A 25,546-nucleotide genomic window follows, 5' to 3' on the forward strand; every position below is an offset into this window, starting at 1 on the left:
AAAAAGACTCTTTCATTGCTAATGCATTTCTATTGACATTGGCGCGGAGTAGAAATACTGAGACAGCAAAATGCAGTGTAGCATCCTCAGTACTCCGTAATGACAAGTACAGTTGTTTATTTGAATTTGTCGGTTCAGTTGGGAGCCTTCCAGGAATGCGGCCAGCACACAGCTGTATTAGCTCCATAAGGCATTTTAGTATGCACAATAGTATGGGTAGTTGTTGTTGCTACACACTCTCATGGGGGTAACATTGATTTATTTAATTTTTTTAAACGCTTGTGCATGCTACCAGGCCCAGGGGCCAAAGGGCTCACGGGGGCCCTAAACCAGAGATACTGATAGTAACCTTACATGTTGCATTGTCAAAGAGCTCAGTCACTCATGTCAATAACAGGGTCCAAAAAGGAATATCCTAAACATAAGGAAGGAAATCATCATGGGTCCCTCAACTAGTAGGGGGGAATACAAAAGCAAGTGCAAAACAACAGCATTATTAGCTCTGTCTTTGGGGCTTCATGAATAAGCTTTCTATGTGTAAATGTTATACTGTTCATAAAAAGTAACTACTCACCCTTTATCTGTTGAATGGGTCTCTCTATCATATACGATGGGTCTGCAGACCAATCCACTGTACTGCTTTTGCAGTTGAAGAGTAAAGAGTGCTGCATGCTTAAGAAAAATTTGAAAAATAATGTCCCTTCTGCAGCTCACGACTTGATTTAGCCTCTACATTTTCCTCTCCAAGTGCATCAGATTGATGCATTTTACTTTAAAACTGTAAACATTTTCTTCCAGGAAGCATGCCCCCGGACCCCTCAACAAGGACCAGGGTCCCTCCCACAGTATCCCAAAATCCTGTGGGAAACACTGACTTCCTTAATATGTCTTTGCCATTAATTGGATAGACTGGATAGGGAGGAGTGTGTGTGTGAGGGGGGACTTTAAGAGTCTGGGCCCAGGGGCCCATTATCTCATAATCAGTCTATGAACCAACTGGATTCCAAATGTTTTTTTTCTTCTGTTTTCGCGGGGAGCATGCACAAGCATGCACAAGCATTATCTATTTGCTTGAAAATGAAAATGAAAATTATCTATTTAATAAAATAAAGTGGGGGGGGCCCAACCTAGGTCTTGAAACGGGCCCCCAGATTGTTAAGGCCGCCCCTGGGGGAAGAATGTGTCTTCTTCTGGTAATGCAGGGTTTTTTTTCACCCTCTGAAATCCACAATATCTTACTCTGAAGAAACATCAGCCTGGTTGCTGGTCCATGATTCAAATGGTTTCTGAAAGTTAATTCCCAATGCGTGCCCACCTGCCTGTTTTTAGTGTTAAAAAAAAGTCAGTGGTGATGAGCATTGGTCAGCAAAATATCCTGGAAAAAAATGTAATATTTAGTTGTAGCACTTAAAAGGAGTTAAAGTGAGACTAGTAGGTGAAGCACGGAGATTGTTTTAATTGAAGTGTCAAGAGCTAAAAGTCGCTGAAGTCAGTTGAATTGTAAGTTTACTGAAACCATCTAAAAATTCAGTTTCAAGATTATCAAGCCCTGTGGCTAAAGGGAGCTGAAATACTCAGACACAGCCCATGAAAGTCTTTGACCGTAATACCAGATAATCTTAACCACATCATTCTGACTAGGACCCTGCCTCACTTTTAAGAGGTGTTGTGTCCTTTTCTTATCGTGGCAATCAACCCCTTCAACTCACTTAGCTCAAACAGAGAGATATACTGTACATCAGAGTCATGGGGGCAAGGGGCTAAAGTGGCTGCAGCCTCCATTTAGGCTTTGCACTGTTTGTTTCAATCTTCCTTTTACCATGGCTCTATATAGTTATGCATTTATTACAACTCCGTGACTATCTACGGGACATTATTGGTCCAATGTGCAATGAAGGGACATTGCATGGAATATTATTGAGATGTACAGTGACACCAGCTTCAGTTTAAGTGTAGGTGTTTTGGCTGTGGAGACTTGGGTTGGGTACCGGGCGGTCGCCGGTTCAAGTCCAGCATGGGACCAGTGTTGTAGTGTGGACTGGTATCCGGAGAGGAGCCAGTTAACTCAAGTTAAATACTGTCAACGTGCCCTTGAGCAAGGCACTGAAACCCTACCTGTTCAATGCATTCCTCATGGTGCATGCATGTTGTACATCGTGTGTGTGTGTGTGTGTGTGTGTGTGTGTGTGTGTGTGTGTGTGTGTGTGTGTGTGTGTGTGTGTGTGTGTGTGTGTGTGTGTGTGTGTGTGTCTGTGTGTGTGTGTCTGTGTGTGTGTTTTTGGACCAGTGTGTATGACAAAAACAAACACAAAACAATATAACATTAGCCCCTTCAAGGCTAAGTGTTCTTATGACCCTGGTGATGAAAAAGTATTGAACACTCTAAATGTGTAAGCCCTTCATCAGATTTGGGCCATTTTACAAATTGACCAGATTGTTATGACCAATTTCCCCAAAACTTGTCCTCGTGCCTGCCTTCTGTCTCCATCAACTTAATGGCTTAATGGCCTTTGATCATCTCAAAAATCAATCTAGTTTTAGAAAAAAAAAACAATATGGTGGGATAATTGATTGCTCAATTTATGCTCTACTATTCTTTCCGTTTCACAGTCATTTTTATCTCTCTCTCTGTCCCACACAAAAGCACAAACAAAGTAATATCTGATAAATCCCCACTGGCATTAAATGCTTCCCTCTCTTTTTTCGCCTGGGGGTCTTTCATAATCTCTTATTTATAGGCAGCAAACGCAAAAGGAAATAAGAAACAACAATAATAATGATAGCGGAACAATCCAGGAGCGACGCGATCGAGGAGGATTTCAACAAAGCAAGGTCAAAGGGATTTAGGACCGTGAAAATGAAATGTTTTTATTTCCACAATCCGGATCAGCGCTGTTTTGTCTAGGCTTGTAACGAAAAAACATCATACTGACCACACGCAGACACACACACACACACACACACACACACACACACACACACACACACACACACACACACACACACACTCACGCAATACATTCAGGCTCACAAAAGCTAGAACATGGCCAGCATACAGATACGGGCTTTGTGATGAATGATGCTGCTGATGTTTTGCAATGGAGATTTTTTTTAACACATTCTATTCAAAGACAGAAGATGAAAGTTTTCATGTCAAGACATGATACCGTATATCTGCATGTAAGAACCTCTATAATATCATTTGGACTTTTATCTTTAATCTTCTTGTGTCTAAATAACCAAGCATAAGAAAAAAAATAAAGAAAAGTCAGTTCTGAAATAAAAGTCATAGGTAGGTATTTCAGTAATGGTTGAGTCAGTGGAATTGATTGAATAAGCCTATCAAACTCACACGGACAGCACATGAAGGTCATTTATTTCCAATAAGAAACATTGGATCTGCTTATTAAGACCAGTGACTTGATTAAAAGACTAGCTTATCCTCCTTACTCAACTCCTTTAGGTTCAAACAATATTACACATATAAGGCATATTTGTTAAAGCCAGGGTTGAGTTTTTTGACTTGAGAGAAAATAAGAAAAACATTGGTGTAGGAATAACACCTGTGGACAGGCCAATACAGGCTGAGGTCATGTAGTTTGTGGTACACTGCAAACGGCCTCCAGTCCCCATCGGATGATAGCCTAACACCAATGATGAAATATACCAAGAAGAAAATGATTGCGGGTACAAAGTCAGGGAGGGTTCACATAAAACGGCTACAAACATAGTTTTGTTATGTCACTTTTGTCACTTTATTACTGGCCTTTTTTATATTCCTAATGGACACTTTTTATTAAAATAAACTATGATGGAATTAAACCCACCGAGCCTGTCAGGTGTCAAGGGGTAACATGTTTGATGATTATGAAGCATAAATTAGTCATTTGTATCTTTGGTATAATCAATGATGTGCAAAAGAACTACTTAATTCTTCCCCTCCAAATGAATAATTCATGGCCTGGAATTTGCTAAATCATGCGCATCAAAAATACAGAATTAATTTCCTAAAATGAATACCGTTATCACGTCCGTCTCTCTGCTTGTCAGTTTAGATGCTACACTGATGTTAACGTGGCACTGTTACAATGCCGTGCCAAATCAGCTGTGAAAGTTGTCAGGTCGTGCTCAATCCAAATAGTATGCTTGTGTAAACTACAGTTTGTTATTAATTTAGGAGTCCAATCACAAATTTATAATTTTTATATAGCACAATTAGAAGAAGAAAAATGGAGTTGGTCAAAGTGCTGTACAACATTAAAGGTGCAGTACATGCACATGCAACAAACAATATTCTACAAAATGTGCACACATGTGGGTTAAGGACAAGTCATAGAAAGAAAGCTAAAATAAGATACAGAGATGCCATCTCACATTCGTCAATCCATGCAGATGTCAATGTCTAGAACCAGTCAGGGGCTGTCTTCCACTAACAGACGGGAAAGCGGGGAGGGTTTCGACCTTACTGCATGCTAGATTGACGACTACCCTGTACATAAACCAATCAGGAGTCTGCCTTACATTAATAGACATGGCCAGGCTCCTCCCCACAGAGATTGGAGAAAGCCCAGACTGATCTGTGGGAGAGACACACATTAGAGCTTGCAAGATCAGGCTAGCGTAACAGTAGATTGATGCTTTACTCTCTATCTATGTGGCAGATGACTAAGTTAAAATATGTTTCCGTGTGTATTGCATAACTCTACTTAGACTGACACTCTGCTGCCTTTATCTCTAGTGTGCTTCTTTCTTGCCTTCCCAATGCAGTGCAGACAAACACTTTGAGAGCCTTGAGCCAGAATGCTTCTTGTCAGTCAGATTAACATCTACTCTAAAGGATGATTGTACAACTTGAAATCGCCTCTAACTCTTCCCACACAGCCATTAAACTTGTCCAACCAAACTCAGCCCACACTCAATTGAGCCATGTGTTGTGTCGAGGGTGAGAGGCAAACAATAGGGAACGGTACATTCAGCGTGGGTGTTGGATTCATTTGGTATGGAAACAGGCGAGCATGTGTTTCAGAAAAGCTTTGACTGCTGGAGACTGGAGAGAATCTTCTCCACCGCAGTTTGTCCTTCATTACCAAACGGTTTTACATTCAGTAATATAGAAACAGCACATTATGTTTTTGTATTAAACTGTGAACTGTGACGGCCCCCCTCAGGTTCAATTTGAATTTCAGAACAGGGGAGAGTGGAAAGAGATGATCCACCCTCTGTATCTACAGTATTGAGGTATTTTTTTTTCGCTGATTACGGCTCATATATTACATATGGACCAATCAAAAAAAGGATTTATAATACAGAAATGTCAATGGTACCACTAACACCTGTACTTGTCAGTGGTTAGAGTGCCCTTGGCGAAAGCTTTTACACACACTGTACAGCGGCCCAGTTCCCCATAGTGGCTTGGTGCGTATCAAAGTTACAAAATGTCGCTATAGCAAAATACTGTTCCCAAAATCCCTTGCAGTTTTTTTTTTATGTATTTATTTATTATTATTCCGTTTGACCGTCTGTTTTTCTTTAGGGCATATATATATATATATATTAGTGGTGGGCCGATAACGGCGTTAACGTGCTGCGTTAACGCCAGACTCTTATCGGCGATAAAAAAAATATCGCCGTTAATCTCTTGTTCCTCTTATTTTAGCGCGGATGTATACCTGGCCGAATTGCACTGTAGTGCACGAGTCAGAACGAGTCCGACTTCGCACCTGTGTAGCCTACCACATCAAACGTAACGTGCTGACATGGATGCAGCTAGGAAGCCGCCGGGTTTGCTTCAGGGAAAATGTATTTTTAAGAAGCTTCCCAATGGAAACCTCGACAAGACCAAGGTTGTTTGCACCTTGTGCAATGCGGAATTGGTTTACTGTAGGAGTTCTAACAGTCTGTGCTCTCGGAAGCGGCCGGGGCATGCGTGTGTGCAATGGGAGAGCTTTGTGTGGAGAGAAAAAAAAGAGGCAAGGGAAATCGCCAAAGCCAATGCATAGCCTCGACTCATTAAAGGTTGAAAATCACTGAATTACACAACATGTAGGCTAGCCTATGGCTTAAGGCTATGGAAATCATTATGGAAACAATATTTTTTTTTATCAGTGATAGCTCAGCTGATCTCGTTGCTATAGAGACCACGTCCGTCCGCTTTGTTTGACAACTGACAGAGCTGCCAAGTCTCACCCTTTTGGCCGTGAGACACACTCATATCAACCAGCTCACACTCTCACACGCTAGCCTACAACTCAAATTTCTCACGTGGAGAAGTTAATCCCCAAAATAACGATTGTTTTGCGGGACTTTTATTTTGACAGTCTTATATTGAAAAGCTAACGGACATGAGTTTCGTGACATCCTCGTTCTGCACGCAAGTTAACTTGATGCATTAGGTGTGCACCAGCCCCTGGTCTGATGCGCCACCTGGCTTGAGAAACACGTTCTCAAAGATTTACTTTGAGTCATTATTTAGGGAGCACACACATATTATGATTGAATTCAAATGAGCCATTTTAATCTAGATTAATCTAGATTAATTCCAAAATTAATCTAGATTAAAGAAATGAATCTATGCCCACCTCTAATATATATATATATATATATATATATATATATATATATATATATATATTTATATATATATTTATATATATATATATATATTAGAGGTGGGCATAGATTAATTTTTTTAATCTAGATTAATCTAGATTAATTTTGGAATTAATCTAGATTAATCTAGATTAAAATGTCTCATTTGAATTCCTTCATAATATGTGTGTGCTCCTAAATAATGACTCAAAGTAAGTCTTTGAGAACGTGTTTCTCAAGCCAGGTGGCGCATCAGACCAGGGGCTCATCTCCTGTTTCCAACATGCATCACAAACTGCTTGAGGAAGCTGTTCTACTATGATAATTGGTGATGAAAATAAATAATGTTCAACAAGATGTTACATAGTAACGCGTTACCGGCATCGGACCTCTTTTTTCAGTAACGAGTAATCCAGTGCTTCTCAATTATTTTCTGTCATGCCCCCCCTAGGGGACAGAAATTTTTTCGCGCCCCCCCCTAAATTGAAATACTATTGAGAACCTGCCAATATTTATTTATTTATCTGTACAAAACCACTGTATGAGTTTCTGGCACGAGCTTTCTGCATACAATCACCGTATTATCAAATTAGATAACAAAAATTAGCTGAGATAACTTCTGCAGCAAAAACATTCAAAATTCAGTTTATTAGCTCAATTTGTCAAATTTAAACAAGACTGCTCAGTCTGTGTGAATCTCAGGACAGAGAAACAAGAGCAAATGATTCACTGAGGTTTGCATTTCATTCAAAAAAAATTTAAACTGTAAACATAGTTAAGGTGGTGTTTTTTTTATTTTTATAGGCCAATAGGCCTTCTGTCATGCGATAACCAATAATTAATTAACGTTATTATTAGTCTACTTGCTTGATTTCTTTTTAAATAACCTACAGAGACACTTGGAGACATGTGGACATTTATTTACTGCAAATCGCGGCCTTTCGCGCGGATATGACCATACACAAGCACACATAGCGCTTGCTAGCACTTAAAAAAAAAAAAAAAAAACATTTTTTTTTTCTTTTTTGTCAGTTGGAAATCAAGGCAGCCCGCGCCCCCCCTGACAACTCACGGCGACCCCCCAGGGGGGCGCGCCCCACCATTTGAGAAGCACTGGAGTAATCTAACGCGTTACTATCTCCAAACCAGTAATCAGATTAAAGTTACTCATCAAAGTCACTGTGCGTTACTTTTTCTGTCATTTTCCTTAGTGAAACATTTTACATAACTGCACAAGTGACTGCGATTGCGATTTTATGTAAATAAATGTGCGCGCATGTGTCTCTAAACTCTCCAACTGCTCCAACCGCTCCTCTCGTCTTTTTGGTAGCGCCCCTCGTCTCTGCCATGCAGCGTGTGTGTGTGCCTGTGTCTGTGTCTGTGTGTGTGTGTGCAGCAGCATTACGGCCGAGTCGAACTGTGGCGCAAAACAAAGTTTTCCCCCCGATGAAATATAGCGTCTGCTATGGGGATATTTAGGATTCGGGTACGGTGACGTTGACGTTGAAGAGATAGAAGTGTTTAAAACTTGGAAACTTATAGTCACGTGGCGACCGGTGGCCACACACACCCACCCTGCGTTCCAATACCCGATTGTGTCGTGGGCAAGTGATGGAGAGAGAGAGAGCGGCGGGTGTGTGAGAGAAGCTTCGCCCCTCGTCTCTGACATGCAGCGTGTGTGTCTGTGTGTGTGTGTGTGTGTGTGTGTGTGTGTGTGTGTGTGTGTGTGTGTGTGTGTGTGTGTGTGTGTGTGTGTGCAGCAGCATTACGGCCGAGTCTAAGCTGAACTGTACAAATGACTGGCTCCCTAAGCCGAACAGGAGGTGGAATAAGAGATTAACGGCGATATTTTTTTTATCGCCGATAAGAGTCTGGCGTTAACGCAGCACGTTAACGCCGATAACGGCCCACCACTAATATATATATATTTGTATATATACACAGGCAGGCCTATATACAATCAACACCTTTGTGCAGACGCCTACACAGTGCAGAGGAGCAGGCATTCATTTAACAAGAAAGCCAAGTGAGATTGTGTGTGTTGGATCATAATGTTCCAGATCCTTCTACAGCCGGAGCCGCACATGTTGATCTCATGTGCGTTCACAGATTGTGGCACTGATTTGCACTTATTTCTAACATTGAAGCTATAGCCACATAAGCCACGCAACAGGCTAATGCTAAATTAAATTAAATAGGCTTGCATGCGAAATAAACAGAATTAAAAATAGTTTAATAAGCATACATATATTTTATAAGTTGGGTATTTTGACCTCTTAACAACTAATTAAGCAGATGTGAAGTAGTGTCTGTATCTACCTGATTGATTTTGGTTCAATATTGATTTATATTTTCAGCTCAGTTTCTGTTCATCTGCTAAATGTTTAACAGTGTTCACAAACTAGTCACCACTAGGTGTGTCACTGCAAGTAAAGCCTGTCTTCTTACACAGGCATTCCATCTATAATTAATATCAACACATTGAATAATTTAAGCATATTTAACATAGAAGTGTTAGGTAAAGTCTTTGTTAGTTTACTACTGTGGGATCCAACAGAATGTATCACTGATTTCGTATGTGTGTATTTTTCCAAGTGACCATTTATGAATCACACAACCAAACACTATAATAATGCCACACATACACCATCCTTACAGTGTGTGTGTGTGTGTGTGTGTGTGTGTGTGTGTGTGTGTGTGTGTGTGTGTGTGTGTGTGTGTGTGTGTGTGTGTGTGTGTGTGTGTGTCAGTGTATGTGTGACAGTGGACAGCTGTGAAATGGATTGTGACAGAGGCTTTGACCAGACTTCCAGACTGCCCATGGCAAGGCACCAGCCCCAGTGGCCTTCTGTCAACACAATGTCTCTCGCTCCCTATCCGTCTCTGTCAAATTTACTCTCTCAGGCACACACACAAGCACACACAAAAACGCACACACACACACACACACACACACACACACACACAGAGAGGTCTGCTTTATCTAATTAAAGCTGAGTGCCATGTTTAGCTTCTGCAAACTTCCTTTGTCCACCCACGTGTGAGCTCACCCTGGCCTTTTTTTTTAATCATATTCATAAACTTGACACATTCTATTCATTTCATGTAGCCTGATTTCATAATATGTTGTTACTTCTTCTCTGCTTTGTGGTTTGGACTGATATTAGAATTAGCAGTCTAGCTTTTTTTATTTACTCTTCATAATTTCACTTTTTTTCATGTTTCATTAGCTCTTTCTTACCACAACGGACCAGTTCAACTTAAATAAAAAGATAAAAAATAATCGCAATCACAGCGAGGGAAAAAAATGCAATTACCATTATCACACCATATGCTGTATGCCTTGTAAAGGTATAGCGGATCGTGAGGAGACATTCAAATATGTTGACAGAAAGTCATCTTGACAACAAGCATTGGTTCATTAGAAGTTCATTAAATCATTACAATTGGGCGACTGTGGCTCAGGTGGTAGAGAGGGTCTGCTAATGATCAAAGGGTTGGCGGTTCGATTCCCGCTCTGCCACTTGTGTCATGACTGTTGCGTCCTTGGGCAAGACACTTCGCCCACCGTGCCTCGTGCGAATGTCGATAGTTAGCCTGCTATCGGTGTATGAATGTGTGTTTGAATGGTAACGTGTAAATGGGAACAGGTCTCCCTTGAAAAAGAGTCTCTGGTCTCAATGGGATTTACCAGTATAAATAAAGGTTAAAAAATATAAAAAATTGGGTGTGTAAACCTTAGTGTGTCTGGTAGGCAAATTGCAGCTGCTTCTCTATTGATGACGGAGCACAGTGATTGGCCACGCTGAGTGACGACAAGTGACAGAGGAGAAAATGAGGCCGCCTTTTTTGAGCGCAATGCTGACCGACAGACACTTTGAGCAGTTTGCACAATTATCTGTTTGCGATGGGGCCGATCACCGGATAAAATCTATTAGCAGAGACTGATTTTATATTACATATTTATGAATATTAATCACCGACTGATTGAAAAATTAAGACCAAGGAATGTATTTTCAATCTTTTTTTTGTTGTATATTAAATGATTTACCGTAGTTGTATGGGCTTTTGGTTGGTGTTCCAGAGCTGTAGCACTGAGGCCCCATGGAGGATAAAGCAAGAAAGAGTAATCCTTTTTTCGGGTTTGAGATTGTTCAGATGTAGCTCTATATGCTCACACAATGCGCGGGGGCTTAATGGATCCAGGAACAAAGCATTCAGACATATGTCCTGTGATAATGTTAAGGTAATGGGAGGACTCTGGGTAACCTTGTTCAGAGCACTTAATGCACCTGCACACATCCTCACTGTACACTTATACATTCTCTGTTACTGCTGCACTCTCTCCATTTGTCTGGGCTTTCGCTCTCTCTCTCTCTCTCTCTCTCTTTTATTCTCTATTTTTCCTCTATCTATAGCTTTAAGAATGAATGAATGAATACTTTATTCCGGACTCAAAGTTCCATATAAAAAGACAATACAAATACAATACAAATACAAGTCAACACAGATTAAAATACATACAAGCATCGATTCCAATGTTTCCACAGCCCAGAGGAGTACCTTGTATCACTCTGTTTAGTGTCAGTGAGTGCAATTATTACTTTGTTTTTTGACTCAAGAAGTCGACACATAAATGTATACATTAAATTCCTCAACACAGCATGAAAGGTGGGGACATTACTTGTCACAAACAAGGAGCTAGCACTAGTCCACCTTGGAAGCTTAAGGAGGATCCTAAAGGCATCGTTATACGCTACCTGCAGCTTCCTTAGTTTAGCTGTTCTATATTTACACCAGAGCTGAGCTGTGTAAAATGTGGTACAGTAAGCTCTGAAGAGACTAACTTTCACATCTTCTGTGCACATATGAAATTTGCGTGCCAACATATTGGCCTGTGCATGAAGTTTACAGCACTGGCGCTGGACATCATCATCATCACAAAGATCATCAGTGATGATGTGACCTAAATAACGTACCTTTCTAACCACCTGTAGAGTACAGTCTGACAGTGAGAATGAAGGAAACGTTAGCTTCTGATCCTCCTTAGTTTTAACAATCATAATAACACTCTTCTTTGGATTGAACTTAATAAGTGATGTGAAGTGAATAAGAGATAAGTGTCTGTGATTGTAGTCGTGTGCGGGACAGACAAACTCCCCACAGCTATCGTTCAGCCATCACTGCTGTCAGGTGGTGCATTTTGAATAAAATAAAAAAGTGGATATCATTTTTCATGTTTTTTTTCTACGCTCAGGGGTAGCACACTAAGATATAAAGACAACACTGACTTAAGGTTGCCAATTAACACAGCCAGCAGACACAGAGCGACATTTCATTTACTTGAACGTCTTTCTGTCCACCTGATGATGGAGTCCAGTATTGACTGGCAAATGAGACAAACAGAAACAGAGGGAAAACATTATGTGTTTATGAAAACGTATATAGAACATATCGGGATTTAGGGGGATTGTTTTCTGCTGAAAACAGGCTGATAAGAGAGCAATCATTATTTATACATGAACTAATCTCGCCGTTTGGCAGGCCAGATAACAGAGTGATTTGTCTCCATTTAGTCAGAAAGAAATTACATATTCTGGTCTCTGTAAAAAAAAAAAAAAAAGATCCACCATGTAGAGTACTCAGGATGTAAGCAGCAGGTCAGCTGGTCAGGCCATGATGCACATTAACATTGCACTGCATTAAAACAACAACAACATTTACACAGAAACAAGACAGATGTGCTTAGATCGGGTGGTTGGATGGCCTAAAGCAGGGGTTCTCAACCTTCTGCAAGCTGGGCCCCCCCAAAGCTGGGTCATTGCAGTTGGGCCCCCCCACCGACCGTGACACCCCCCCCCCCCCCCTCCCCACACACACACACACACACACACACACACACCACCCTACACAGATAGATAGATAATCTATTATTGTTATTATCACAAGGGCTAGGCCAGTGGCGCACCTTTGAGTTGAACATTGGGTTTAGGGTTGGGGTCCGGACATTTCTTATATTTTAACGTTAAATTCTGGTGCACTTTAAAAGCTAATTATGAGATTGTATCAATGAGACACTGAGGAAATGTTTTTTTTTTTTTTAAATCTCCTTAGAAGAGAAGAAAATAGTAGCCTAAATAGAACATACACAGAATAAATTCTACAATAGGTATACCTGTTATGAAAAAGCTTCACAAAACAAAGTCTATGATCAATGGGAAACACTGCTGTCTGACAACCCAGTTCAGAGAATGTTTCAACTATTGAGTCTTGGATTTGGAAAGTGGCCAGATTTAGCTCAAAATGCTACCTGCGATTAATGTGCTGTGCAGCCTGAACGCGGAGTTGTGTGTGTCTCAGTGGCGATTCCAGGAAATTTTGACTGGGGGTGGCCAAGGTGGGCCACAGAGCTAGAGTGGGGTGGCCATCGCACCCCTGAATGAATAGCATGTGATATGCTGTACAACCAATTCAAAGATGATTTATAATCCCAAATGCCCAAATCATGTTAGTATCCATTGTAATGTTTGTCAGAAAACTAAACCCCTGAAGGGGGGTCTGGGGGCATCCCCCCCAGAAGATTTTTTTGTGTTTTTAACATGTAATCTAAGCATTCTGGTGCATTCTGGCGAAGATAATAAAGGAAAAAGTCAATATTTATTTCAGTTCAGATGAATAGTAAAATTAGCAAGACAACATAACTTGCTAGCAGCCAGATGCCTAACAACTGCACAGAGGGACGGATGACCACTAGCTTTTGACCAAATATCTTGCTAAAAAAATAAACCTTTATTTATGAAATTCTGCCCTAAGAACATGTTAAACTTGCTAACTACAAACTTACATTTTTTTATTCAGATTTCAAAAATCTGCTGGGACACGTGCCCATACACATGCATGGGTGGCACGCATGTCACAAGCACACTTATGCTGTTTTCAAGACCTTTGCTGACCAGAGACCAGTTCTAGTGGCCACAGTTCTACCATTAATTCAGTACTTGAAAATTGCAAACTGATCTCATATCAGTGGATTGGAGTGTTTGTGTGATGAACTTGGCAACTACCTATCAAAAAAAGTTAAGAAAAAAAATACATATCATCTCTGAACTAGGCTACATATCAGGAAAAAAATTTAAATTACAAAAAAAAAAAAAAAAAAAAAAAATTAAGATTTTTTATTTTTTTTTTTTCCCATCCCCCTCGCGCCCCCCCGGTAGAGTGTCCGCGCCCCCCCGGGGGGGCGCGCCCCACCGGTTGAGAACCACTGGCCTAAAGGAAAGGGGTCCGACTAGTAACCGTGAGGTCGCTGGTTCGATCCCCGGCCCCGGACAGGAGGGTGTTAGTAGTAAAACTAGTTGTGGCTGGTATTACATCTACGGTGTCCACCATCTCTACCATTGTGTCCTTGAGCAAGACACTTAACCCTGAACTGTTGTACTATGGCTGACCATGCACTCTGACCCACTCCGCAGTGTGGTAACTTGAGAGGGGATATGTGAAATGACTCATTTTAATGTGCCTCTAGTAAATGGACTAAATTGACTAACTTAATTGACTTAACTTAGATCAATACCCACACACACACACACACACACACACACACACACACACACACACACACACACAGCTCCAACAGCAAGCAGACTTCCACCGTATGGATGCATACCATTTTATATACCAGTAAAACTGCTTTTAATTATAACTGAGCATTAGAGGTTGTTCAATTTCAAAGAGTTTGCCTTGCACTGTGATGTCCTGTCTGTCATAAAATGGAAAAAGCTTGAATGAACTGCCTGAATCACGGATGTTGCCGATCAGTGGCATAGCAACCAAATGACAATTTATTTGTCAGGCAATGTAAGCCCGTTGCTATAGGTTGATTGCTAAAGGTAACAACACAGACCAAATCTCTGCTTGACATTTCCCATTGGGTTTCAGAGGCAGTGTGCTGGTAAGAAGTAAATGCCTGCAGCACCCCAGGGTGGCCTACTGCCTGACCCTCACTAATCAATATCCACATTGTTTCTCCTGTTTCATTCAAGGAAAACCCTCGGCTCTGTCACACACACACAAACCTTATTTTCCATTAGGCAACACGAAAAACAATGGTTGAAGTATATGTAAGGTTTACATTGTGAATTCTTACTTGACTATGGTCATATGTATTTAAACACAGTGTGCGCTGCAGCCAAAGTGTTTCCTGCTGCCTAGGACATAGTGTTCCTTACAGTTGACTAGAAGCATGCTGTTCTAAACATGCCTCGGAATATATTTTACTGAATGTTTGTGCTGCAAATGCTAATTTAACTTTGTATGTACTTGTATTAAACTTTTCAAAAAATGCCATTCCAACTCACCACATGGAACCAGACAAATCTTCAAACATATTCTTTGATATCATCACCTTATCTCTTGCTTATCAAGGATGCAGGACACACAAGAGTTCATCTAGTAAATAATCAGAAAAAAAAACATAAAGAAAATAAGCTGTTGAATTTCAAAAACATAAGCCACTAATATGTGTTGATTGTTTTATTGGTGTATGTTCTTGTATTTTTTCTGTTGTTATTATTCTGTGTGTAAAATAAACCTTGCCTGCCGACCCGAAGCGTGGACACGAGGTAATAGTAAATATCCTTTGCCTTCCAGCAGACTTTATACTATAGTAAGTACAGATGAAAATAGCCTGAATATGTCCCATTTGAAAATGCATTAAAATAGCTTGTTTGAGGTTGAATTCATCATTGACAGGACTGATTGCCACTTCAAAAATGAGAGCTGGCAGTCAGGCTGAACATGAGGTAAAGCATGGCGATAAGGGAAGTGTTGCTACAGAGTGAAGAGAGCTAACATTAGCCCAGATTAGCTGCAGTCTGTTCAGGTAAACAGAAAGAGAGGGAGGGGAGACGGAAGACGGAAGACATCCTCCTCTCATCTCAGATCCCTCTTGCATTTGTTCAGCTTGTCAGCGACTGTCAGGAGAGAGAGAGAGATAGAGAGAGAGCGCGCTCTCTCTATCCCCCATCAATTATTTACTTTGTAAATACAGATGGCTGTCGCTCCTGACCTTTTGAGAGAGTTTGAGTCTTTTCAGTCAATTAAGAGCCATTTTTTTATCAAGATGCTGTGCCGGTGACCTCACTGCCTTCTCACTGAGATGCCTGCCACACTTCCCAATGTACAGCATAAACAATAACAACAACTCAAAGACTGTATATGAAGAAAGCTGCCTTACAGATTCACAATTATGGACTGCAAGCCCCGAAAAAGGACAAAAGCTATTTTTCACACAAAGGCAAAAAGAAAAAAGAAACAAAAAAACACCATTAGGAGAAATTAGCTGTCAGGATAAATCTGAACAACTGGGGAATAACAATCAAATGAAGGTGTGCCTAATGAGACGCATGACAGCAGGGGAGGGAGGATATATACAGGGAGATCTTTCTAAGGGCGTTTTATGTTTCTATCCAGGAAAATGGGATGAAGTGTTTTCGTACCATATGTCCATCTCCTTACAATTAAGCAGCAATCACGTGAGAGAAAGATCTCCTCGAGCGTGGAGATAATGAGAAATGGAGGAATAGAGAGGTGTGCGGTGTATTTAAACCTCTCAGCAGGGCACTAAGCAGTCTTTTCTCACTCAAATCATTCTATCAGGGTTCCTGGGGGAAAAACGCTAGAAATATCGGAGAGCAGAAATAACAATGTGCTCAATGTATGTTGAGGACTACTGGATTCAGAGAAAGGAAAAGGAAAAGCAATTCAGTGCTAGCAGGAGTTGTGCTTGGTTGTCCCACTATAGCTGCTATACACATAGTACAGACAAATGTCAATAATAACAAGTTAAAGGTAGGGGTAAGCAATTCGGGAGAATGTTTGTTGACAATACGGGTATGTTTACATGCTACGGTGGGCCCCTTTATTTACGTTCCCTTTGTTAACATAGCAATTTATAGAGCCTAGGCTGTGTATTAACACCATATTTTAGATTAGATTATAGTGCATGCTACCTGCTTCAACTATTTACGGCTGAGTAAGTAAAAATGCAATAGGCCTAGCTTGCCTTTTGGGGTTCTGTAGGCAGACTTTGATCATGCATGGCTTTCCAAGACTGCAATGTGCGAAGCAAAGTTTGATCTTCAAATAATTAAAGACTGTTTAACTATGAAAAATGATATACACTCTCAACCACCTCCTCACACACTGAGCCTGAGCAGGAGTCCACTGGAAACCTTACAAAAGGAAGTAGATTTCTAGGTTCAGTGAGTCCAACCCTTTTTCCGGCACATTGCGTATTTAGCCATTAGCCATTAGCCAGTTGTGTGATTGAGGTTACCACTCCAGCAGTCCTTGCCAGTCTTTTCCTCCTTTACCTTTGCACTCGCCCATACTGCTGCGTTCAGCACAAATGAACTCTATTGAGGCATTGATTAATCACTTCACATTTTTCCCCTTTCAGCTGCATTAGCCCTGCTTGTCTGTATCCATAGGTAAACTCAGCCTTATATAGAAAAGCCAGACCGGCTCGATCAATAGCCGCCCTCGGGCAAGGACAGGGATGGAGGGGGAACAGGATGCCGCCTAATTCAATGAAATAGACATTACCTGGTGCTTGCAACGCGCCAGGGCACGAGTAATCATAGACAAATTCATTTTAGAGCCCGGGAGCCCAGGATTGCTTTCAATTAAGGGCCAGAGTTGAGAGGAGTTAGGGCGCGTATGAGTGTGAGTGGGCAGGAGAAAGGAGGACAGAGACAGAGAAGGAGAGAGAGATTCAGACTCTTTTCTTGGATCAGTTTTTTGTGGACAGTGCCAACTGGTAGCTGATGTCTTCTTCAGGCATATAGTGCAGCTGGAGTCGCTGCAATGTTACAATACTGAGTTCGGTTTTGCCCATGGGACTACAGTTGGATAATAGTAATTTGCTAAAAAAACCTGGTATAATGCATCTATCCTTCTTAAACAAGGTAAATGTTTTTTTGTACATTGTCCCTGTTCAAATAAAGTTATATAATAATGAAAAGCAGACATTGGCCAATCTGCAAGAAGCTGACTGTTGATTATCATGAAAATAAGAACATTTTAAGGGTCTGCTTAGTGAAGCTTAGAGAAAAGGGGTCCGACCAGTAACCATGAGGTCTCTGGTTGGATCCCCGACACCGGACAGGAGGGTGTTAGTAGTAAAACTTGTGGTGGCTTCTATTACATCTACAGTGCACCATCTCTACCATTGTGTCCTTGAGCAAGGCAATAAACCCTGAATACTGCTCCAGGGGGGCTGTACTATGGCTGACCATGTGCTCTGACCCCCTCCAAAGTGGAAGAAACTTGACAGGGGATATGCGAAAAGACCAATTTCAATGTGCCTTGTGTAAATTGACAAAAAATTCATTACCTTAACTAATTTAATAAAGTCAGTAAAACAGATGCTCAACTCCTTGCTATCAGAAAATATGAAGAGGTATGCATACAAAATTCAAAATACATCAAATTCACCCTTCACAGAAGTTCCATTAGTTTTATGAACCAAAGTTCACTTGAAAGGGAACGAGCAAGGACACAATGTCCCCGTTCAATGGGAGATGTTAATTTTCCTTCTTTTTCGAGCTTTAGTTCACTACAAATGCACTGATGGGAGGAGCTTGTGAATCCAAACTTTTAACACTAAGCTACTGCTAAGAACAGAGAAAGACGCAGACTGGGGATGGCAGAATATGACTCTTAATAAAATGATTCTTTGATGCATTCTGTAACTTTGAGGAGATATATCTTTATGTAATCACTGGCATCAAAGTGCTACAACTCTACATCTACAATGGAATGAGCTCCTGCTCCCTTGCTTTTATTCAGAGATGTTGGGAGAGTGTAATTCAACTTTAATGTATTTTTAACTGAAAGGTCATAAAAAATCTTATTGTGAGCTGAATCACTGGAAGGAGTCTATGAGCTACACATAATGGCTGTGTTACAGATGCAATGGGAGTGAATAATTCAGCAGCATTGTTATACCCCATGCATGTGTAAAAGTCATTTAAAGTCGTATACATGTGGAAGCCATGGTGAAACTGAGTAACACAATGGATAGAATGTACTGTTTTACTAAAAGTGTTGCTATCGTCATGGGTGGATTTTCAATCAGGTTCTAAAACCCTGACAATCTCAAATATTAGCCAGGACCCGAAATATGACCTAAATAATGTGGGTTTAATATAATGTAAATTGGTGGAAAGTAGGTCCATCTTGAAAAGTTACAGTGTTAAGTCCTTTGCACACCGGATGCGTTTTTTTCCGTTGCTATTAATTTGCGCGTTAATAATAATTATCGAACGTAAACAGAGTCGACAGAGACAGAAACAGAGAGCAATGTAATTTTGCTGCGGGACATTGCGTCTTTAGTTTCTTCCATAGATAGTAAATTTCATAATATATACTATATAATATATAATTTCGACATAGGTAAATTTTTCTAATACATCTCTTCCAATAGGCAGATGCGTCAACATTCGCTTTCCAAATTATTCGTATTTTCGTGCCGTTTATTCGCGACTCGTCAGGTGTGCAAAGGCCTTTAGAATGAATCCTATGATTGAATGCATGTGTAATAAAAATATAGTACAAGCTATCTTCTAAAACAAGTCACTTGCTGCATTAAGGACTTGTAATTGAGTACATTTTCCCGTTGATGCTTTGCTACTTTTACTTAGGTGTAGAATATTATTTCGTTCTCCACCACTGCTGTGTCACTAAAAACACATTTTGCGGATTAGGCTATGTAATGTCCCCTAAACCCATGGAAACATTTGTATGCAAATTAAGTGCATGAGCTGTTTAGTTTGTAACAACCGCAAATATTTCAAAACCCTATTTTCTGTTTTTTTGCTGAATGCCAGTCAACTGTTTTTTCAAAGATGTTAACAACTGCAAAATTATACAAACATTGCATAATTAGCAGGAGGTTAGTAAGGATCGGTTTATTGCATTACGGTGATTTATACATCAATCAACCTGTTAGCTACAACACTGGTTCTATGACTGTTTGATAGCGGGTGGGAGAGTCTGGCATTTGACACTTCAACCGAGGTAGTTGAAAGAAAATCAATTGCTGTTTTGTTAGACAATCTAAAGTGTTTGTGTCAGGAAATCAAAAAAAAAAAAAGAAAATGCTGAGACACAGCCTCCATAACTGTTTTATTTGCGTAATAACAAAAGCACTGCTGCAGAAGAATTGTTCAGCATTGGAAGAGGTGTATGCCTCTTTCTGTGTGTGTGTGCTTTTATATACATTGCATTTTTATAAGAATCAATAAATCATGGATTTAAGAAAAAGGAGACATATTCACAAAAAAGTCCAATATGTGTGAGGACAACTGGAAGTCTACATTCTAAACGTCTTAATGGCTATCTGCCAACACTTTTCTCACTGTGTTAATTTTTTTTTTATTTAACTAAGAAATGAACACAATTGGACAGATATTATCAAGTAAAATACAGTCAAAAGTATAAAATTAAACACAAGTAAGACCTTTGTTTTATAGCATGTCTTAATGCGACAACCAATTATTCTGAATGAATTTCAGTTTTGAAGATACAATGTTGGCCTATAGTCCTGCAACTGAAGAGATATCAAGCCCTTGTTGGACATTTAAGTCAATATAAAAAAAATCATTACAAGTGGAGTCTTGTATTTAAAAATTTTACAGTAATACAAGGAGACTTACACCATATGGGGGGAGGAGGGGGATTGAACGCATAAGCAACAGATCACGTGGCCATTGGTTATGTAAATGGGTTGCTTGTAAATAAATAACTCAGCGATTATTAAGCATGAACTCTGCAGTAAGATGTCTGTCACCAGTTAAATATTGAGTACAACAAATCCAGGGAACCCATGACTGCCTAACACCCAGTGTTACTGAATTTGAATAGCATAGATCAGCCTATGTGTATAACATATGTGAATAACATATGAACAACTATGTTATTCACATTCATTTGGCACATTCAGTGAACACTCTCCTGACTACTCTCGTATGTATCCACTTGATTCAAGTCATTTTAGTTACAAGTAAGTACAAAATAAAAACTTGACTTTTTTGTGACCACGTTTTTGAAAATGTCATTTTATCCACGAGAGGAAAAAAAACACTGTCCATCAAAAACTAAAAAATATATACAGTATATACATATGCATACATTCATATACAGTAGCATACAAAACTTGACTTTTTAAACTAATGTGATAGCGGTGTTAGCCCGATAACCTGACACTATACCCAGATGAAGCAGACCTGCATTGTTTGATGGATCTCTACCACCTTCTGCTGGAACACTGTCCGACAGCTAGAGCTATGATTGGCCACATGTATCCTATGTGTTCAGAGTGGGATTCATGCTGTAGTGAAAACCCGTAGGAGCAGTTAGGGACACTTCATTAGTGCTTTAAACAGACGTCAATATATTTTAAGTAGAAAAGAAAAAAAACAATACTAAGAAAACATCTACAGAGTGGACCGTGTGTGGTACACTGTGGCTGTGCCAGTGATGAAGTGGAGATGGACCTAATGATATCATTGTAACATCATCAGGGGTTATTTTCTAAGTCTTAATACATTTCCTCTAGAGTCACAGAAGACATTACAAAGGCCGTCCCTCTTCATGACAAATGAAATGAAATGTGAAACAAGGGTCGTTAGCTGATACCATTTCATTGGTCTTTACATGATTCAAACAACTATTGACTTCATTTTTTCTATGTATGTAGCGCAAAACAGCTTGCCTGATTTTAAGAAATGAAAACGGCTTTCAACAGCTTGTGTGAAACTCGCAAAAGTTCATTTATTTCAGTAATTCAACTTAAAAGGTAAAACTATTATATTATATAGACTCATTACATGTCAAGTGAGATATTGCAAGCCTTTATTTTTTATAATTGTGATTATTATGTCTTACCGCTTAAAATTGTTATATGACATAAAATCAAAAAAGAATGCAATTTTAAATACAAAAATGTCGGCCCTCTATAAAGTATAATAATGTATACAGTATGTACTCAGTGCTTGGTTTGGGCCCCCTTTGCATGAATTCTTGCCTCAATTCCAATTCCTTTTCCATGATATTCTAATAATATGAGTTTGGGAAATGGCAGTGAGGCAAAGCAGCTCTGTGCCTAACACAAAGTGACTGAACAGAGAGCAATTCATTAGGGTCATGGTGAGGCCTATTGTCTAAGTGTTCCAAATCTTAGAGACAGGTATGAAGTCACACAACAAATTCAGAAGCTTTCTGTGCCTGGAAACAGAAGGGTATTGGTAACCTCAACGATTTGTATATTGAAGGAAGTGTTGGCTACAAACCGCCTATAATATTGCTGCCTCAAGCTTTTTCAGATATTTACATATATAATAGCCTACATATTGTATTAAGAAAATGACCGAACTTCGAAAGCCTGAATAAACACAAAACTCTTGAGATAATGAAAATATTTGATTTTGACCCCAATGTTAGACACAATCTGATATCTTATGTCCCACCTGTCTGTCCGTGTCCATGAGAGCTTATTTAGCACATTCCTTTTGTCCATGGAGCAAACTCCAGTCATATTGGAAAAGTAATTTTTACCGCTTTTACCCTGAGGCTTTTGGGAGCAATTGTAAACCTATCCCTCTTATAGTGATTCTGGGAGCTGCAAGTCCCTTATCTCTTGATATTAGGCGCGAGGCTATTGAATTCGGGATGGTGATTGCAACCAAAATAGATTTTTATGTGTGTGGAAAATGGACTGTGAGCCTATACAGTACATATGAAATGTGGTTGGGTGAAACACACTACATCTGGGAAGACTGAGATATTATAACAACGATAGATGAGATGTGTTGGATCCCTGAAAGCAGCAGCTTACACATTATTTGCTTTACTCTGTGGACATTAATGCTGTATTCCAAATCGCATACTCTTTCTTTTTTCTATTCTACATACTTCATCTGACCATAAAAACATATTCTAGTGAGCATGCAGAATGCTACAATTGGGACATGCTTTTACATATTTATTTCATCATAACATTGCGCCTTGATCTTGCCTATGGCTTATATATCCATTGCATCCCTGGTTGTTTTCATACGGACGCTCCGTCGATGTGACGTCACTTCCAGTGCACTGGATTGTGGGTCAGAATCGCCCAAATAGCATGCTGATTTCAGCACTAAAAATATCGGCCGGATGTAATAGGCATCCGGGTATTTTTAAGCTTACTAAACCTGACCTCGAAAATTGGGACATCCTTAATCTTTTTTCTACCATACTAAATTGCAGAAAGTATGGGGATTGGAACATAGGGTTACTGTCAAAGCAGGCCTGTCCACTCACACACAAAGAAACAGAAACACATTGGCTACCTCACAACTGCTTTGAGGAGTTTTAGGGTTGATTTTGTTTGTTCTATTGTATTGGTTTTCTACCATTCATTCAAATACAAAGAAAATACACCATAAAACACAACAAATATATATTTACATGGAAAGAGAAAGGAGTGTGTGCTGGAGAGGTCAGAAACCCATAGGAGGGCTTATAAGGAAACCTTACCAGGTCGTTAAAACTAAATAATGCAACAAAACATTAGAATAGAAAATAATTACAGGCTAAAACTCAATGTTATGGAAGAAAAAATACCAAATATTAACAATAACAAACTACTTAGTCAAAGAATTGAGAATAAGTTTATGACAATAAATGAAAACAAATGAGGCATTGAGACCCACAATTGTAAAGAAATGGGAGGAAATATAACTAAAGAAAGCAGGGGATTTTTTTTTTTTTAAATTTACATAATTCCAATAATTGCCATCGATTAGGCTATTTATCCACTGGGTTACCTGTCAGCTTGTTAGGCTGTGACGGCCCCTGACTGCATAGAATGGGGAAAGTTCGGCAGGAGTTCAGCACTGCAAAAAAAATCAAATGCATCATTCCTTTTTAATGGAATAAGTAGCAAGAACGCAACGGGGGGATACATCAGGGCCTCAAAATAATGAGGCAATAGACATTTTTGAAATTCTCTAATTGCCACGTGAACAATTTTTTCAATCGCTCGCTCTATTTGCAGCATGCAATGTTTAGTCAATGTTTGTGTGGCAATGTTTAATTGGAATACAGATGACTTGGCAGTAAACACTGTCAGCTGTTTGCAGAGGACATGAGATGGTTTCTGAAATGTCATTTTTTTCCCTCTGATGCATGCTTCTAAAGCCCGACTCAGTTTCACATTAAATTGTATATCCTTCTTAGTTGATGAGACTCTGTTGCATTTTCTTGTTTTTTCTCTCTCTCAGGTACATACGGGCCAGGCGAGGGCTGGGCATCAGCCTACCCACAATGCACGGAGAGAAACCAATCACCCATCAACATTGTGGACCATGATACTAAAGTCTCCACAGAGTATCAGGAGCTGACACTGGAGGGATTTGATACAGAATCCTCTAATAAGACATCTATGAAGAACACCGGCAAAACAGGTAGGAGTAAAGACTAACCAAGGCTCTGGGGAAGGTTGGATATATATTTGTGTGACATTAGCTTTTTTTGACACTTCTATAGTGACAGAAATAGTTGATGTTTTTTAAATAAAATAATCTAGAAACCAGGCATATGGACAATTTACGTAGGAGGAAACAAAATATGTGCTGATATGATTTGATAAGCACTTGGAACACTTTTGATGTCACCAAATGAATCTGTGTTTCCCATGTAGCCTGCATCTTGCCATCTGTTGGTAAAATTGCTGGATTGCTTGGTACAGGATATTGATGGCCTCCTGTCCTTTCTTGTGGTTCCATCATCTGAATGAAATAAAAAGTTTAGCCATGAATAAATAAAAACACATCCCAAGAACACCATGTGTGGATGATAATCCTTGGCATTTTTCATAACTTCTGAACTTTAATCTCAGCGCCACGCCCCGGTTTAAAAAATGCACATAAACGGTTTGATAATCTATTTGGCAGATCCAAGTCATTATATTGGTAGGGGAAGAACCTTTAGAATTTGGAATATCATTGTCTTTATTGTAGCCCCCAACCTGCTGTGTTTTGCTGTAACCAACCATCGTTTGAAGCCAGTGAAAAGCTGAAATGTGCCATCTCTAATAATCCCGGTTGATATTTGGCAGGTGTCTTGCATTGTCAAGCATCTGTTGCATCACTCCCCCCCCCCTCCCCACACACACACACACATGATTATAAGACAGACAGGTGCAATATGCGGCAAGTCATTTGTGATGGAGATTACACGTCCCATTTTCATTCATGACATGCTGCATCCATATTAGTGCAGGTGCCATGGCAGGTGTCAGGTGCCTGTATAGGATTAAGTAGTGCTGGTGGGGCCATCTGCATTCAGTTCTCTCTTTGGCATCTCCGAGACCCGTTCTTGTCAACCACAGGTTATTTTTCACACTTCCAGGTTGTCACTAAGATAGATGATCCTTATTCCCCGAGTGGAGACATGGGAGTTGAAAAGGCTTTTGGAGAGGTCAAAGAGCGCCTTGGCAATGGCTGTGTTTACTGCAAATGGAACACAGATGTGTGTTTAGCACAAGAATGTCTTGCTTTGCATCCAGTCATTTTGTACCAAGCAGCTTTTCCACGATATTCTATTTTTCTGAGATGGACGTGACCTGTATATTCCGTCAATTTCTCCAGAATGTTTGATATTGTATTTGTATTGTCTTTTTATATGGAACTTTGAGTCCGGAATAAAGTATTCATTCATATTGACATACAAGAACATACAGAAGGTCATTGTATTGTTTGGATTAAACGTTATGAACACATGTGTGTTGTCTTTACCACAGGAGAGAACAGTGGGACATTCCCAGATGAAATAAGATGTCAATCATCTCCTGAGCTGCGTTATAATACACACACACACACACACACACACACACACACACACACACACAGCA

At 39.9% G+C, this 25,546-nt stretch overlaps 1 protein-coding gene across 1 annotated transcript in view; it reads left to right on the plus strand.

Moving 5' to 3' along the window:
- LOC307249728 (receptor-type tyrosine-protein phosphatase gamma-like) overlaps positions 1–25,546 on the plus strand; it is a gene marked incomplete at its 3' end in the record, with an annotated part of 357,685 nt that overhangs the window by 225,104 nt on the left and 107,035 nt on the right. The window contains exon 3 of the mRNA XM_080026579.1: positions 23,916–24,098. Within this exon, the coding sequence (XP_079882705.1) occupies positions 23,916–24,098 (183 nt within the window). The remainder of the gene's footprint in view (positions 1–23,915; positions 24,099–25,546) is intronic.

This window comes from Ammodytes marinus (assembly GCF_949987685.1).
Source record: "Ammodytes marinus genome assembly, chromosome: 4".
In the NCBI taxonomy this organism is placed as follows: Eukaryota; Metazoa; Chordata; class Actinopteri; order Uranoscopiformes; family Ammodytidae; genus Ammodytes; species Ammodytes marinus.